This window comes from Nicotiana attenuata, unplaced genomic scaffold (assembly GCF_001879085.1).
Source record: "Nicotiana attenuata strain UT unplaced genomic scaffold, NIATTr2, whole genome shotgun sequence".
Classification (NCBI taxonomy): Eukaryota; Viridiplantae; Streptophyta; class Magnoliopsida; order Solanales; family Solanaceae; genus Nicotiana; species Nicotiana attenuata.
The window spans coordinates 88188-104893 of record NW_017673318.1 but is presented as its reverse complement, the minus strand read 5'-3'; the positions used below and the strand labels follow the sequence as shown (position 1 = coordinate 104893).

The 16706-nt window shown below is 42.0% G+C and overlaps 1 protein-coding gene across 1 annotated transcript in view; it reads left to right on the top strand.

Annotated features, from left to right (window-relative positions):
* LOC109216039 overlaps positions 1 to 10051 on the top strand; it is a 27315-nt gene extending 17264 nt beyond the window's left edge. Inside the window, exon 2 of the mRNA XM_019380169.1 lies at positions 9207 to 10051. Coding sequence (XP_019235714.1) covers positions 9207 to 10051 — 845 coding nt within the window. The remainder of the gene's footprint in view (positions 1 to 9206) is intronic.
* Positions 10052 to 16706: the final 6655 nt, after the last annotated feature.

Sequence of the window (16706 nt, the reverse complement as noted above, 5' to 3'; positions counted from 1 at the left end):
AGAAGCTCAGGAAGTTCAAGCCTGACATGAGTTTGAAAATCAAGGAAGAAGTCACTAAGCAAGTCAAAGCTAAGGTTCTCAGGGTAGTAGAATACCCGACATGGTTAGCCAACATTGTAATAGTACCAAAAAAGGACGGGAAGTTAAGAGTCTGTGTCGACTACCGGGATCTCAACCGGGCCAGTCCGAAAGACGACTTCCCCTAGCCAAATATACACATCCTGATCAACAATTGCGCCAAGCACGAGTTACAGTCATTCGTTGATTACTTCGCCGGTTATCATCAGATCTGGATGGATGAGGAAGATGCTGAGAAAATGGCTTTCATTACGCCGTGGGGAATGTATTGTTACAAAATGATGCCATTCGGCCTAAAGAATGCAGGGGCCACCTACATGAGGGCCATGACTACTATTTTTCACGATATGATACATAAGAAATTGAGGTATAGATGTCATCATTAAGTCCAAGAAGTCCATCGATCATATGGAATATTTGAGGAAGTTCTTCAACAGATTGCGAAGGTACAACCTGAAATTGAATCCCGCAAAGTGTGCATTTGGGGTTCCCGCCGGAAAGTTTCTTGGGTTTAGTGTGAGCCGCCGGGGAAAAGAATTGGATCCATCAAAGGTCAAGGCCATTCAGGAACTTCCACCGCTTGGCAAAAGGCGAGTACCCAGAACTTGCAAATACCACTCGGAAACGCACACTGCGGAGATTATCCAACAACTTCTTTTACAGCGGAGGAATCCTGTATAGGAGGACTCCTGATTTGGGACTACTAAGGTGTGTCGACGCAAAGGAAGCATCCAAACTGCTAGAGGAAATTCATGCTGGGACCTGTGGTCCACATATGAACGGTTTTGTCATAGCAAAGAAGATACTCTGGGCTGGTTACTTTTGGATGACTATGGAAACAGACTGCATCCAGTATGTCCGGAAATGCCACCGCTGTCAAATACATGCAGACATGATAAAGGTACCACCAAATGAGCTTAATGCAACAAGCTCACTATGGCCGTTCGCCGCTTGGGGAATGGATGTTATTGGACCAATCGAGCCTGCCGCTTCCAACGGGCACATGTTTATCTTAGTAGCAATCGACTATTTCACCAAATGGGTCGAAGGAGCATCTTACAGAGCAGTAACCAAGAAAGTCGTGGCAGACTTTGTCCGCGATCGTATCGTTTGTCGATTCGGGATTCCAGAGTCAATCATTACCGATAATGGCTCCAATCTCAACAGTGACTTGATGAAAGCTATGTGTGAAACTTTCAAGATCAAACACAAGAATTCCACAGCCTACAGGCCTCAGATGAATGGAGCCGTAGAAGCCGCCAACAAGAATATCAAGAAGATATTGAAGAAAATGATAGAGAAGCATAAGCAGTGGCACGAGAAGTTATCATTTGCTTTATTGGGGTATCGCACCACAGTCCGCACATCCACTGGGGCAACCCCCTATATGCTGGTTTATGGTACAGAAGCCATCATTCCCGCCGAAGTAGAAATTCTTTCCTTAAGGATCATACGGGAAGCTGAGCTCGACGATGCAAAATGGGTGAAGAGTCGTTACGAGCAGCTACCTCTTATAGATGGGAAACGAATGAACGCGGTATGTCATGGTCAACTCTACCAAAACAGAATGTCCAGAGCCTTCAACAAAAGAGTCAATCCAAGACAGTTCGCACCAGGGCAGCTGGTGTTAAAGAAAATTTTTCCGCATCAAGATGAAGCCAAAGGGAAGTTCTCTCCCAACTGGCAAGGCCCATATATGGTTCACCGGATGCAGTCAAGCGTTACTATGTGTAGTCTTTATGCTTTCCTCTATGATGTAAATTGAACTACGCCTGACGTGATTCCCGCTTAAGAGGCGATACATAGGCAGCCCTATGGGTTAGGTCACAACTCAATATAATTTCAGTCGGATCGTCGCAAGCAACAGTTAGAAATGTCAACCCATCAAACTGGGGCAGAATTTTGAGGAGGACCCTCAAAATTCCGTAGCAAGAGAGGTTGCAATGTCTCGAACCGCGTCACAGTCGTCGGTTCATCTAAAAACTACTTTAATTATACATTTATGTCATACTTTTACAAAATCATGCATGTTTATTATTGAAACTGCTTCGTTTAGCAACGCTACCCCAATGATACAAATGGTATCACCAGATCAAAGCAGAATGAGTCAAGCAAAGCCAGCGGGGATACGAACTAACCTTTCCCCCTTTACAAAACTCAAGATTTTTCTTTGGATGCGGGCAGTTGGATTGCGAAATCATCGAACATACTATACACTTACGAGACAAACATTGTTCAGGAATACAACTCCCAGAACCGTTGCGTTTACTCACATTTGCTATCCACACACACCAGTGACATTCCGTGTGTCACAGTGTCCCCAACAGTCAGGATATTGCAATCTGCTATTAGCTAAGAAAAGCCCTATTACCATTTGCCCTTTTATTTCTTGCATAAGGCTACCATTCTGCCTTCCGAGACTAAACGCTATCTCTATTTGCATTTTTTGCATTGCATAAGGCTACAATTCTGCCTTTCGAGACTAAATGTTGTCTCTAGCTGCATTTTCCGCATTGGATAAGGCTACCATTCTGCCTTCCGAGACTAAACGCTGTCTCTATCTGCATTTTCTGCATTGCATATGGCTACCATTCTGCCTTTCGAGACTAAACGCTGTCTCTATCTACATTTTCTGCATTGCATAAGGCTACCTTTCTGCCTTCCGAGACTAAACGCTGTCTCTATCTGCATTTTCTGGCTGAAAGATCGCCACCTCATTTACATTTGCATGGCTGAAAGACCGCCACCTCATTTACATTTGCATGGCTGAAAGATCGCCACCTCTTCTACATTTGCATGGCTGAAAGATCGCCACCTCTTCTACATTTGCATGGTTGAAAGATCGCCACTTCATCTACATTGGCATGGCTGAAAGATCGCCACTTCATCTACATTTGCATGGCTGAAAGATCGCCACTTCATCTACATTGGCATGGCTGAAAGATCGCCGCCTCATCTGCATTTGCATGGCTGAAAGATCACCACCTCATCTACATTTGCATGGCTGAAAGATCGCCACCTTTTCTACATTTGCATGGCTGAAAGATCGCCACTTCATCTACATTTGCATGGATGAAAGATCGCCACCTCATCTGCATTTGCATGGATGAAAGATCACCACTTCATCTGCATTTGCATGGCTGAAAGATCGCCACCTCATCTGTATTTGCATGGCTGAAAGATCGCCACCTCATCTGCATTTGCATGGCTGAAAGATCGCCACCTCTGAAAGATCGCCACCTCATCTGTATTTGCATGGTTGAAAGATCGCCACTTCATTTGCATTTGCATGGCTGAAAGATCGCCACTTACTGCATCTCATGGGCTGAAAGATAGCCAAATTATCCAAAGGCGTCATCGTTCGGAGGCACCATTTTCATAGCCCGTAAACACCATGTCATGGCCTGAGGACCCTTTTAATCTTTCGCATATCATCATTCAAAGGCATCATTGTTCTGAAGCATCATCCTCATAGCCCGAGAGCATCATTTCATGTCCTGCGAATCCTTCATTATACGCTTCATGGCCCAGGACATCATGGTCTAAGGACGTCATCCTAACCGTCCAAAGACAACCTTCATGGTCCGACGAGAATTTGCATCATGTTTAAATTTACGCACAATATATGCTTGTATTGCTTATTTGCAGGTAAACCGGCGAGCAACGACCATCTCGGCAGGAGCAATCCCGCTCGGGTTCCCACAGCCCTATCAGACCTTAACCACTCACCCCGTCCTGGATATTGCGTCCGTTCTTGAAAAGTCTCCATCGACATACTCCGCCGACGGACCTCGAACTACATATGGCCTGATTCTAGTAAAACCAGGGATATGTAGGCAGCCCAGAGCCAGGGCGCAACCTAAACCTCTTCAAACCGTTCCGCTCGGTCAAAATTGGCCATCATATCTTTTCCCGACAACTCTTTCATCCTTCCCGGGTAAAGAGGGGCAGCTGTTGATACCCAATTTTTCCCTATATATTTTCAATATGCAAAATACTTTCAAAATAGCATATGTATGCATATATAAGTGTGTCCAAATGTTTTATCATTTTCCCTTATTTTTATAAAGATTTTTAAACCAATTTATTCCCCTATTTTATTCATAAATAACCCCAATAATATTTCCAAAATTGTCATTTTTGGTGATTCATTTATTGGATTATCATATTTATACTAAAATATGGCTAGGATATTTTTTTTTTGCATATTTTTACAAATATATTTAGTATTTTTAAAGCTAAACTGCATATAGTTGCAATATAGCCTCTTTTAGGTTTAATTGCATTTATATCTATAAAAAATCGAGTCCAGTATTTTTAATTTGATAGTTATGTACTATAAATCAATTAAGCACCTTTAATTTATTTACAGAAATTATTTTATTATTTTTTACAAATCAAAATAGGAAAATTGGCTATTTTAATGTTAGCCCCATTTCATTTCGATTATAGCCCAAATTGAACCCTAATTTTAATCCCAAATACCCTGACCCTATTCCCATTCAAACCAACCCACAACCCATTTAAATGACCCACCCGGACTCCCATTTAATCCCAGTCGTTGATCGTTTAGATCAACGGCTCCTATTAATCCTTTCCTAATTAAACCCAAAGACCCCCAAACCTTTTTCATTCTTCATAATCCGCCGCCTTTGAAACCCCTCCTCTCCCAAAATTCTCTCTACAACCCCATCAAACCCTAGCCGCCGCCACCCTAATCCGCCCTAATCCATGGCCTTCCAAGGTCATCGGAGACCTGTATCATCCTCCAAGGGTTTCTACGTGTTCGTTTCTGTGGTCTCATGACCAGATCCTGAAGGGGTATTGTCCAGTCTTTGCTCGATGACTGTTCTCCGGTCGTCTCTGACCTTTCTCCGGCCAGCCATGGCTATTCGAGTCAGACTTTTGACTCTCCTGCTTAGATCAATGGCAAGGCCTTTCTCATCATTTGGGGTTCTTCTGAAACCCTAATATCTAAGGTTCTTTTGATTTCTTTCAGATCTGCTTCAGATCTATGTTTGCTTTGAATTTCTAAGAATTTTTCTTGAAGTTTCTTTAAGAACTCTACTTTCAAAACTCTTCATCTTTTTCGATTAGGGTTTTCTTGTTAAGTTATTTCAAAACTTTTCTCTGATTTTCTGGACATATTTTGCTATGTTTGCTTATATCGTTCTTCTACCAGGGTTTGCGTGTTAAAAGCGCTAATTTCTTTTGACTATTTAGTAGACGAATGCTTGTTTGTTTGAGTTTCGTCTGATTCGCTTGTTTATCCTCTTTTAAAACTCTACTATTGTTGAAAACCCTATGGCTTTGGGTCTGAGATCGTTCGTTTAAGTACATGACTCGGTTTGAAGTTCTTTATTTCAAAATCTCTTATTCCTTTGTGTGATTCTTCTGATTCTGGATTTCTATCTTCTCCAAAACTCGATTATGCTCGAAACCCTAAATTTTCAAAGGGGGTTTCCTTCACCTGCTACTGTGAGATCTTCACATGCTTTGATATTCTATGTTTCTTCGCTACTGATTCAATGTGACCTGACCTACATGACTATCATGCTTCGAATGTTTGCTGCCTATTAACTTTGTGCTATTATTTCATGCTGTTTTTCTTCCCAATAGTTTGGCCTCGCATGTCTAGCGTTTGTGCACTTTATTTATGTGCTGAGTTTCCTTCTTTGATTGACCTTCAATTTTGTGACTGATTTCAAACTTTTCCTTTGTGAAATTTTGATTTCACTCGCCTGTCAAGGTTAATTGATTTTTTTTCCTATCTTGCCTTACTGAATTCTTTCCAAAATTAGTGTATTTCTGTACATAGACTCGATTGCTTACTTAATGTTCTACTACTTCTTTTATGGCAACTATCAGCCTGCTCACAAATTGATTTCTTTCCTTATTTTGAACATGTCACTGCCCGTTAAGCAAGCGATCCCTTAATTAAAGGCAATCACTTGTATAATTGATTCTGAATTGTGATTGTTTCCATGTTTATAGCTTATTACTTCTCTTTTACTCGTTTTCAGAAAGCTATAAATACCCTATACTTCTTTCTTTCAAAAAAAACGAACAAGGCATAAAACACTTGAGTTCAGTCACACACTCCACTAAATCTCTCTCTTTTCGTGTTACTACTTGTATTGCTGCCTTACCTAGCCGGCTGAAAGCCAAGGCTAGGCTGTGGAAAACATGCTTATTTTTTTTCTGCATCTGCATTTTACTGGTATGTTCTAATTAAGCTTCTACACCAACAACAACATGCTTATTTACTGTCTCTCGCATCTTTGTTTGTCTGTTGTTTGTATTTAACCCAGTACCATTATTAAGCATGCTGTAACTTCCCCTTTTTCTGTTAATGTATCATGACTTGTGGATCCTAAACCCCTACCCCAATGTGTTTAATACTTGTGGTTGGTTTGGGGCATGACAGCATTGGACATTGCTGTGCATGACCCAAACCTGATCCCTAAGATCATAACCTCCATGTTTCCTCTAGATGTTGTGTATTCTGATTGGTTTACAGGCATGTCAGCACTTCCCGTTGTTGTGCATGCCCAAAGCTAGCCCATGCCTAAGTACATGGGCTCCTTGCAATGGATTCCCAACCCCTGACCCCTTTGTATGGAGTCATTAATTCTGTGAAATGCTAATGGCTGTCTCCCTATCACCCTTTCCCCTCTCCTTTATTCCCTTAGTTTTTTTTTAAAAAAAACTTTGTTCCTGCACTTTCACTATCTTCTTAGAACTGAAGGTCTGGCCCCTTTATGTGAGCCTTGCCTTGGGAACCATGAGCTCCTTCTGAACTTGGACACATAAGGGCTGACATTTCCACACTGCACTCATCTCTATTCTGGTTATGTAACTTGGGTGTGATCACTGCCCGGGGTCCTCTTGAGACTCTTAGGGAACTTTGACACATTCAAGTCTGAGAAAGGCTTTGGATCAATGGCATTTGAGGTGGTTTATTTCATAACTCAGAGAGGAAGTCAAGAATAAGACTTCCTCTGGTTGTAACCTTTCTTTGTATTTTTCTGATGTAATTCATTACTGGGTCTGTAATAATTTCTATAATAAACACTGTGGTTGGCTAGTGAAAAGGGTTGGGAATTATGCATGCTTGAGTTTTAAATCATGTCTATAGGATCTGTTGTTTTAGATTATGCATGTTTAATTCTGCATTTTAGATACCATGTTATTAGGATCTAAATGGTTAAAATCAGATATCATTAAAAATCAGTACCCCTTCATAGAAATCATGCCTATAGGAACTAAAAAAATGGCCACAATAGAAATCATGTCTATATGATCAATTGTTTTAGATTATGCATGTTTAATTCTGCATTTTAGATACCGTGTTATTAGGATCTAAATGGTTAAAATCGGATCAGTACCCCTTCGTAGAAATCATGCCTATAGGGATTCCCAAAGTAAGTAAAAAAATCTGGTTCGTTTCTATTCACATTCAATGTTAGATATCATGTCCATAGGGTTTAAAATCAGCAATATTAGATACCATCGCCTGCAGAATCTGAAACTAGTCCATTTTAAAATTAGCTTATTCTGAATCAGTTTTAAATAATCTAATTTCCTTATTTAACGAGGTCTAGCAAGCATGCATATAGGATCTCAAACCATTCGTTTAAAAGTTGTTCTGCTTTGCCACACTTCTAAATCAGTAAGTAGACTCTATGTTCCTAAAAGCTAACCCAAACACTTAGGCAAGCCTTAGGGTAATAGCAATGAAATTGAATCCGCTTTTTGAAATTGCTACAACCAGCAGGCAGGCTTGACTTGGACTTCTTATCTGAGTTATATATTAAGCTGGTCTGCTTCAACAATTGAACTCCCTTCGTCTTTAGTATCTTTAATCGGACCTTAAATGTATGTGCAAGTCATGCTATTTATGTGTTTGTTTGAGGAGGTATCCATGAGCCTTTACTTGTTTACATGTTTCCCTTAACAAGCAGTATTATTTGTTTTGTATGTCACCTTAGATTTTTACCTTTTGAAACCGAAATCAGCCTAATATCCCTCCCCTTTAGGAATAGTAGTCCTAAATTCCTCTGGGACTGTTAGGAATGGTACGAGTAATAGCATGCAATAGCGATCGAGACCAATCCGCGCTTTAATACCTTAACGGGGTGGGAAGGGTAGATATGGATATGATGACCGGTGCGCTAATACCACGTGTAGCCCCTCTTTCGAGGAGTGATTACCGGGTATTGCATTGATGTGATCCATATTTTTAATAAACCTAGGACCCCCTTTCCCTTTATTTGCAAACTTCTTTTAAAACATTCTTTCAATTGTTCTGTCCCTTATGTGTTTAAATCCCCCCTAATATTTGAGCCCATGCTTGTCTATTTGCTAAAATTGCATAAATTCACAATCAATTGTCAGGCCGGGAACCACACTAGTTGATCCTGGGGGTGCCTAACACCTTCACCTTAGGATAATTTCAAGCCCTTACCCTATCTCTGGTTATTCAAACAAAACTTAGAATTGAACCCAATTGGTGTCCTAATGCACCTTAAATCATTAGGTGGCGACTCTTCAAATGCAAAACCCAGTTCCCAAAAGGAACGAGTTGTCCCATACCAAATGTCATAAATCCGATTTCGCGAGGAAAAGAGGGGGCGACACTTAGCAGATTCTTTGCCAGCTCATGCCTTATTTTACTACCTAAGGCTTAGAATCCTCCTTCAATCAATGATATGAGACCGGTTAGTCTCCGTAACTGCTCTAACAAGATAATTTCCAAAATCATGAGTTCTAGATTGAACTCCATATTGCCAAAGATAATTTTTGACAAGCAGTTCCTAAAAGGAAGATCCCTTATAGAAAATATTTTATTAGCTCAGTAGATTATCCATGGTATTGGGAAGAAGAATTTGGAGGGAACGTTGTCATTAAACTGGATATGGCTAAGGTCTATGATAGTGTTAACTGGAAGTTCTTGTTGAATGCATTGAGGAAGTTTAGATTTTCAGAGAACTGGATTGATTGAGTTTGGAGATCTATTTCAAATGTGTGGTACTCTGTGCTTATTAATGGGGGTAGGACATGATTCTTTTATTCTACTAGAGGTTTGAAACAAAGAGACCTCTTGTCTCCCTTTCTCTTTATTCTAGGGCCAGAGGTTTTGTCTATTATGCTTAATCAGTTACCTCATATTCATCAGTTCAGGGGCTTTAGCATGGTGCAAAGTGGTCCACAGGCTACTCATCTTGCATATGCAGATGATGTAGTAATATTCTCTTCTGATGGCAAGAGGGCATTTAAACTAGTCATGCATCAATTACAGAATTACGAGAAGTGCTTCGGGCAACTGATCAATATAGGAAAGAGCTGCTTTCTGGTGGATCCTAAAGCATCCAACATTACCATTCAAAGGATTAAAGAGGTGGTTGGCTACAGGCATGCTAACTTCCCTATAACATATCTGGGATGCCCATTATATGTAGGAAGAAAGAGAATTTTGCATTTCAGTGATATAGTTTCTAAACTTGTGAAAAGGACCACTGGTTGGCAGGGAAAACTTTTGTCTGTTGGTGACAGAGCCACACTCATCAAACATGTTTTGCAATCACAGCCCATTTACCTGCTATCAGCATTGGAACCTCCAAAAACAGTGTTTAAGCAACTTGAGACTTATATGGCTAGGTTTTTCTGGGGATCATATCAAGGTAAGAAAAAATATCACTGGAGTTCATGGTCCAATCTATGTTATCCTAAGGAGGAGGGAGGGTTAGGGTTTAGAAGTATTTTGGATGTTAGCAAAAGTCTGACTATGAAGAGGTGGTGGAGGTTCAGAACCTGCAAATCCTTATGGTCGATTTTCTTAATGGCCAAATATTGTTCTAATCATCCTGTATTTGTTCCTGCTCATACTTCTCAATCTAATGCATGGAAGAACTTGCTCAAAATAAGAGATAAAGTGGAAGATGAACTACTCTGGAAAATTAATGCTAAATAGTAGTTTTTGATGGGACGATTGGTCTGAAATGGGTGTTGTGGCTCAAATCATTCATAGACAATACATCAGTGGGGTCCAGGTGGTTAGAGATGTTATTAGTGTGATAAATGGGACGTGGATCAGCTGCAGTTACCAGAGTTCCTTACAGAACAAATTCGATCTATTGGCATATGGAACCAAAGTTGTTGTGATATACCAGTTTGGATGCCTAATAGTACTGGTAACTTCACTACATCTGTCACGACCTGGATTTTTCCACCGACGGGACTGTGATGGCGCCTAACCTTTCAGTTGCTAGGCAAGCCAACAATTAGAGATTAATACGATAACTCTTAAACAATTCAGTAAATAACAACAATTAAACCATAACAGATTGAAGGAGTGCGGAGTTTCATGATAACCTAAATAATAATACACAACTACCCAGAATCTGGTGTCACAATTCACGAACTTCTAAGAGTCACTACAAATAACTGGCTGAAGGAAAGTACAATTGTTTTCGAGTTAAAAGAAACAGTAAACTCAAATAACTAGAAGGGGACTCCAGGGTCTTCGAACGCCACCGTATCTACCTTGGGTCTTCTATAGGATTGAAGTCAGTAGCTCAACTCGGGTCAACACGGTCCAGTACTGAAATCTGCACTGAAAGTGCAGAGTGCAGTATCAGTACAACTGACCCTATGTACTGGTAAGTGTCGAGTCTAACCTCGGCGAAGTAGTGACGAGGCTAGGACAAGACACCCCCAAACAAACCTGTGCAGTTTATCAATACATATACACTAATAATAACAACTAAAGAAACAAGGCAAGAAGTATTGGAAAGGGGCATGCTGAGGGGATTATAGAACAAAGAATTACAACGAAGCTGAGAACATGAACAATTAGTATTCCTTAAACAGATAGAAACAGATAAACATAGTAAAGGAAAGTGCACGGCATCACCCTTTGTGCTTTCACTCTCAACCTCACCAGATAGAATAATAGAAACCTGCAGGGCATCACCCTTCGTGCTTCATCACTCACTCACAATACATTGCACGGCATCACCCTTCGTGCTTTAACACTCCACCTCACCTTAATAAATAATAGAAACGTGCACTGCATCACCCTTCGTGCTTTATCGCTCACTCACAAAACATTGCACGACATCACCCTTCATGATTTAACACTCCCTCACCAAAACAATGAACAATGACAACGGGGATATAGGAATATCAAGAACAAATCTTACTTCAACACTTAGTTCCACAATGCCAACCTCAACTTTGAGTCAATACTCAATCAATACCAAATTCAGTAAACATGATAAGAAATTTGCTCAACACATCGAATAGCTAGTCTAAACATGAACAATGTGATCAAATAATACAACATTTACAAGAATAAGCATGCTATGACTCGAAAACAATGCATAGGTACTCGTCACCTCATCTATATGTTGTGCTCAACATCCAAACAGGTTTCAAGTAGGCAAATAATACCTAATCCCTGAGCTAAGGTTAACCACGACACTTACCTCGCTCCAACGGCCAAACTCAAAGCTCAATCACCATTTTTCCCTTCACACACGCCTCCGGACCAATAGAATCTAGCAAATTACAAACCAAACAATTCAATTTAAGCCTTAGGAACTACCCACGATCGCAAGGAATTCAATTTAGGCCATTTTAAAAAAAGTCAACACTCGGGCCCGCTTGGTCCAAACCCAAAATTCGTACCAAAACCCGATTACTCATTCACCCCCGAGCCCGGATATATAATTGTAATCCGTCCTCAATTTGAGGTCTAAATCCCCAAAATTCGAAATACCTAGTTTCTACCCAAATATTCCCAATTCTACCATGAAAATCTTAGATGCTAGGTTGAAATCTTATAAAATGAAGTGAAAGATTGAAATAAATGAGTTAAGAATCACTTACCTATGATTTGGGGAAGAAGTGGTCATTGGAAAATCGCCTAGAGGGTTTCTTGTTGTTAAAGTTTTGAAAAATGAGCAAAAGTCCCGTCTAAGTCAAGTTTTACCAGCTGCAGATGTCGCAAATGCGACCTGAGCTTCGCAGATGCGAAGCCCGCAAATGCGAGAAATCCATCGCATTTGCAATGATTCCCACAGTCCTGCCTTCTTCGCAAATGCGAAAAAAAGTTCGCAAATGCGAACTAAGCTGGTTGCAAATGCGATCAGATGATCGCAATTGCGAAGGTCGCCTCCCCCCTGCCCCCATCGCAAATGCGAAGGAATGGTCGCATTGCGAACATAAGCTGGCCCAGCTTCTCTTCGCATTTGAGATGATTAACCTCGCATTTGCGAGGTCTGAGGCCTACAACAAAAACCAGCAGTGTTCAAATTCTTATTTTCACTCTGTAGCCTATCCGAAACTCACCCGAGCCCTCGAGGCTCCAAACCAAACATGCACACCAGTCTTAATACATCATATGAACTTGCTCGCGTGTGATCAAATAGCCAAAATAACACCTAGAACTACAAATTTAGCACCAAATCAAATGAGATTCTCAAGAACACTTTGAAATTTCTATTTTCTCAACCGGACGTGCGAATCACGTCAAACCAACTCCGTTTCTCACCGAATTTCACAGACATGACTTAAATATTATATTGAACCTGTACCGGGTTCCGGAACCAAAATACGGACCCGATACCAACATGATCGAACATTAACATTTCTTAAAAACTATTAAATTTTCAGACTAACAATTTTTAACAAAAGTTCAAAACTCGGGCTAGGAACCTCCGAATCCGATTCCGGGAATACGCCCAGGTCCCATATTTTGATACGGATCCACTAGGAATGTCAAAACACGAGTCCGCGTCCGTTTACTCAAAATGTTGACCGAAGTCAACTAAATCAAGTTTTAAAGGCAAAATTTATTATTTTCACCAACTTTCAAGATAAAAGCTTTCCGGAAACGCGCGGACTGTGTACGCAAATCAATGAGGGATAAAATGAGGCTTTAAAGGCCTCAGAACACAGAATTTGGTTTTAAATCATAAGATGACCTATCAGGTCATCACATTCTCCACCTCTAAAACAACCGTTCGTCCTCGAACGGACATAGAAAAGTACCTGAGCTGGGAAAAAGGTAGGGATATCTACTCCGCATATCGGACTCGGACTCCCAAGTAGCTGCCTCAACAGGCTGACCTCTCCACTGCACTCGAACTGAAGGATAACTCTTCGATTCAATTGACGAACCTGCCGGTCTAGAATGACTACCAGCTCCTCCTCGTAGGTCAAATCCTTGTCCAGCTGGACAGTGCTGAAGTCTAACACTTGAGATCCATCGCCATGATACTTCCGAAGCATGGACACATGGAATACTGGATGTACCGCTGATAAGCCTGGTGGCAACGCAAGTCTATAGGCCACCTCTCCCACTCGCTCAAGGATCTCAAAAGGCCTGATGTACCTAGGGCTCAACTTGCCCTTCTTTCCAAACCTTGTTACACCCCTCATGGGTGACACACGGAGCAACACTCACTCTCCGACCATGAATGCGACATCACGGACCTTACGGTTGGCATAACTCTTCTGCCTGGACTCAGCTACGCGAAGTCTATCCTAAATGATCTTATCCTTATCCAAGGCATCCTGTACCAAATCTGTACCCAATAACCGAGCCTCCCCCGACTCAAACCATCCAACAGGCGACCGACACCGTCTACCATATAATGCCTCATAGGGGGCCATCTGAATGCTCGACTGGTAGCTGTTGTTGTAGGCAAACTCCGCTAACGGCAAGAACTAATCCCAAGAACCTCTGAAGTCAATAACACAGGCGTGGAGCATATCCTCTAAAATCTGAATAGTACGTTCGAACTGTCCGTCCGTCCGTTTGAGGATGAAATGTTATTCTCAGCTCAACCCGCGTGCCCAACTCACGCTGCACTGCCTCCAAAAATGCAAGGTGAAATACGTACCTCGATCCGAAATGATAAACACGGGCACACCATGAAGGCGGACGATCTCACGGATGTAAATCTCTGCCAACCGCTCTGAAGAATATGAAACTGCGACCGAAATGAAGTGCATTGACTTGGTTAGTCTGTCCACAATGAACCAAACTGCATCGAACTTCTTCTGAGTCCGTGGGAGTCCAACAACAAAATTCAGAGTGATACGCTCCCACTTCCACTCAGGAATCTCTATATTGTGAAGCAAACCACCAGGCCTCTGTTGCTCGTACTTTACTTGTTGACAATTTAGACACCGAGCTACATATGCAACTATATCCTTCTTCATACTCCTCCACCAATAATGTTGCTGCAAGTCCTGATACATTTTGGCGGCGTCCGGATGAATAGAATATCGGGAACTGTGAGCCTCCTCTAGAATCAACTCACGAAGCCCACCTACATTAGGCACACAAACCCGACACTGCATCCTCAAAACTCCATCATCTCCAACCGTAACCTGCTTGGCATCTCCGTGCCGCACTGTGTCCCTAAGGACAAGCAAATGAGGGTCATCATACTGCCTCTCCCTGATGCGCTCAAACAATGAAGATCGAGCGACCGTACAAGCTAGAACACGACTGGGCTCAGAAATATCCAACCTCACGAACTGATTGGCCAAAGCCTAAATATCTAATGCAAGCGGTCTCTTAGCGACTAAAATGTATGCAAGGCTGCCCATAGTAGCTGACTTCCTATTCAAAGCGTCGGCCACCACATTGGCCTTCCCGGGATGATACAAGATGGTGATATCATAGTCTTTCAATAGATCCAACCGTCTCCTCTGCCTCAAATTAAGCTCTTTCTACTTGAACAAGTACTGCAAACTCCGATGATCCATGAATACCTCACACGGCACACCGTAATGATAGTGCCTCCAAATCTTTAGCGCGTGAAGAATCGCTGTCAGCTCTAGATCATGAACATGGTAATTCTTCTCGTGAACCTTCAGCTGTCGCGAAGCATATGCAATAACCTCGCAATCATGCATCAATACCGCACCAAGTCCAACTCGTGATGCGTCGCAATATACCATATAAGATCCTAAACCTGTGGGTAACACCAATACCGGCACTGTATTTAAAGCTATCTTGAGCTTCTGGAAGCTCGCCTCACACTCGTCCGACCATCTGAACAGGGCACCCTTCAGGGTCAATCTGGTCAATGGGGCTGCTATAGATGAGAATCCCTCCACAAACCGACAATAATAACTCGCCAATCCCAAGAAACTTCGGATCTCTTTAGCTGATGTAGGTCAAGGCCAGTTCTTGATTGCCTCAATCTTCTTAGGATCCACCTGAATACCCTCTGCTGATACAACATGCCCCAATAAGGCAACTGAGTCCAACCAAAACTCGCATTTTGAAAACTTAGCATACAACTGGCTGTCTCTCAGCGTCTGAAGTACGATCCGAAGATGCTGCTCATGCTCCTCTCGGCTGTGGGAGTAGATCAAGATATCATCAATAAAAACAATCACAAAGGAATCTGGATAGGGCTTGAACACCGGTTCATCAAATCCATGAATTCTACTGGGCACTTGTCAAGCCAAATGACATCACCAGGAACTCATAATGCCCATAACGAGTCCGAAAAGCTGTCTTAGGGACATCGGATGCCCTAATCCTCAATTGATGGTAGCCAAACCTCAGATCGATCTTTGAAAACACTTTGGCACCCTAAAACTGATCAAATAAGTCATCAATCCTCGGCAATGGATACTTGTTCTAGATAGTGACTTTGTTCAACTGCCGATAATCTATGCACATTCTCATCGACACATCTTCTTCTTTACGAACAACACAGGCGCACCCCAAGGCAAGACACTGGGTCTAATAAATCCCTTATCAAGAAAATCTTTCAACTGCTCGTTCAACTCTTTCAACTCTGGTGGGGCTATGCGATATGGTGGAATAGAAATAGGCCGAGTGCCCGGAACCAAATAAATACATAAGTCAATATCCCTGTCGGGTGGCATCCCCGGCAGGTCTGCAAGAAATACCTCTGGAAACTCTCGAACAACTGGTAAAGAATCCATGGAAGGAACCTCCGCACTAGAATCGCGGACATAAGCCAAATAAGCTAGACAACCCTTCTCGACCATACGCCGAGCCCTCATAGAGGAAATAACCATGCTGGTAGAATAACCAGGAGTCCCTCTCCACTCTAATCGAGGCAATCCTGGCAAGGCTAAGGTCACTGTCTTGGCGTGGCAGTCCAATATAGCATGATAAGGTGACAACCAATCCATCCCCAAAATGACATCAAAATCAACCATATCAAGAAGTATAAGATCTACACGAGTCTCAAGACCTCCAATAATGACCACACACGAATGATGGACACGATCTACAACAATAGAATCCCCCACAGGTGTGGACACATACACGGGAGCACTCAAAGAATTACGAGGCACAACCAAATATGAAGCAAAATAGGATGACACATACGAATAAGTAGAACATGGATCAAATAATACCGAGGCATCCCTACTGCAAACTGAGACCTCACCTATGATAACCGCGTCAGATGACTCAGCCTCAGGTCTGGCTGGAAAAGCATAGCATCGGGGCTGGGCCCCACCACTCTGAACTACATCTCGAGGACGATTTTGTGTGGCTGGCCTCCACCTCCAGCGGCTTGACCTCCACCTCTAATGCATCGACCTCCACCTCTAGCTGTTTG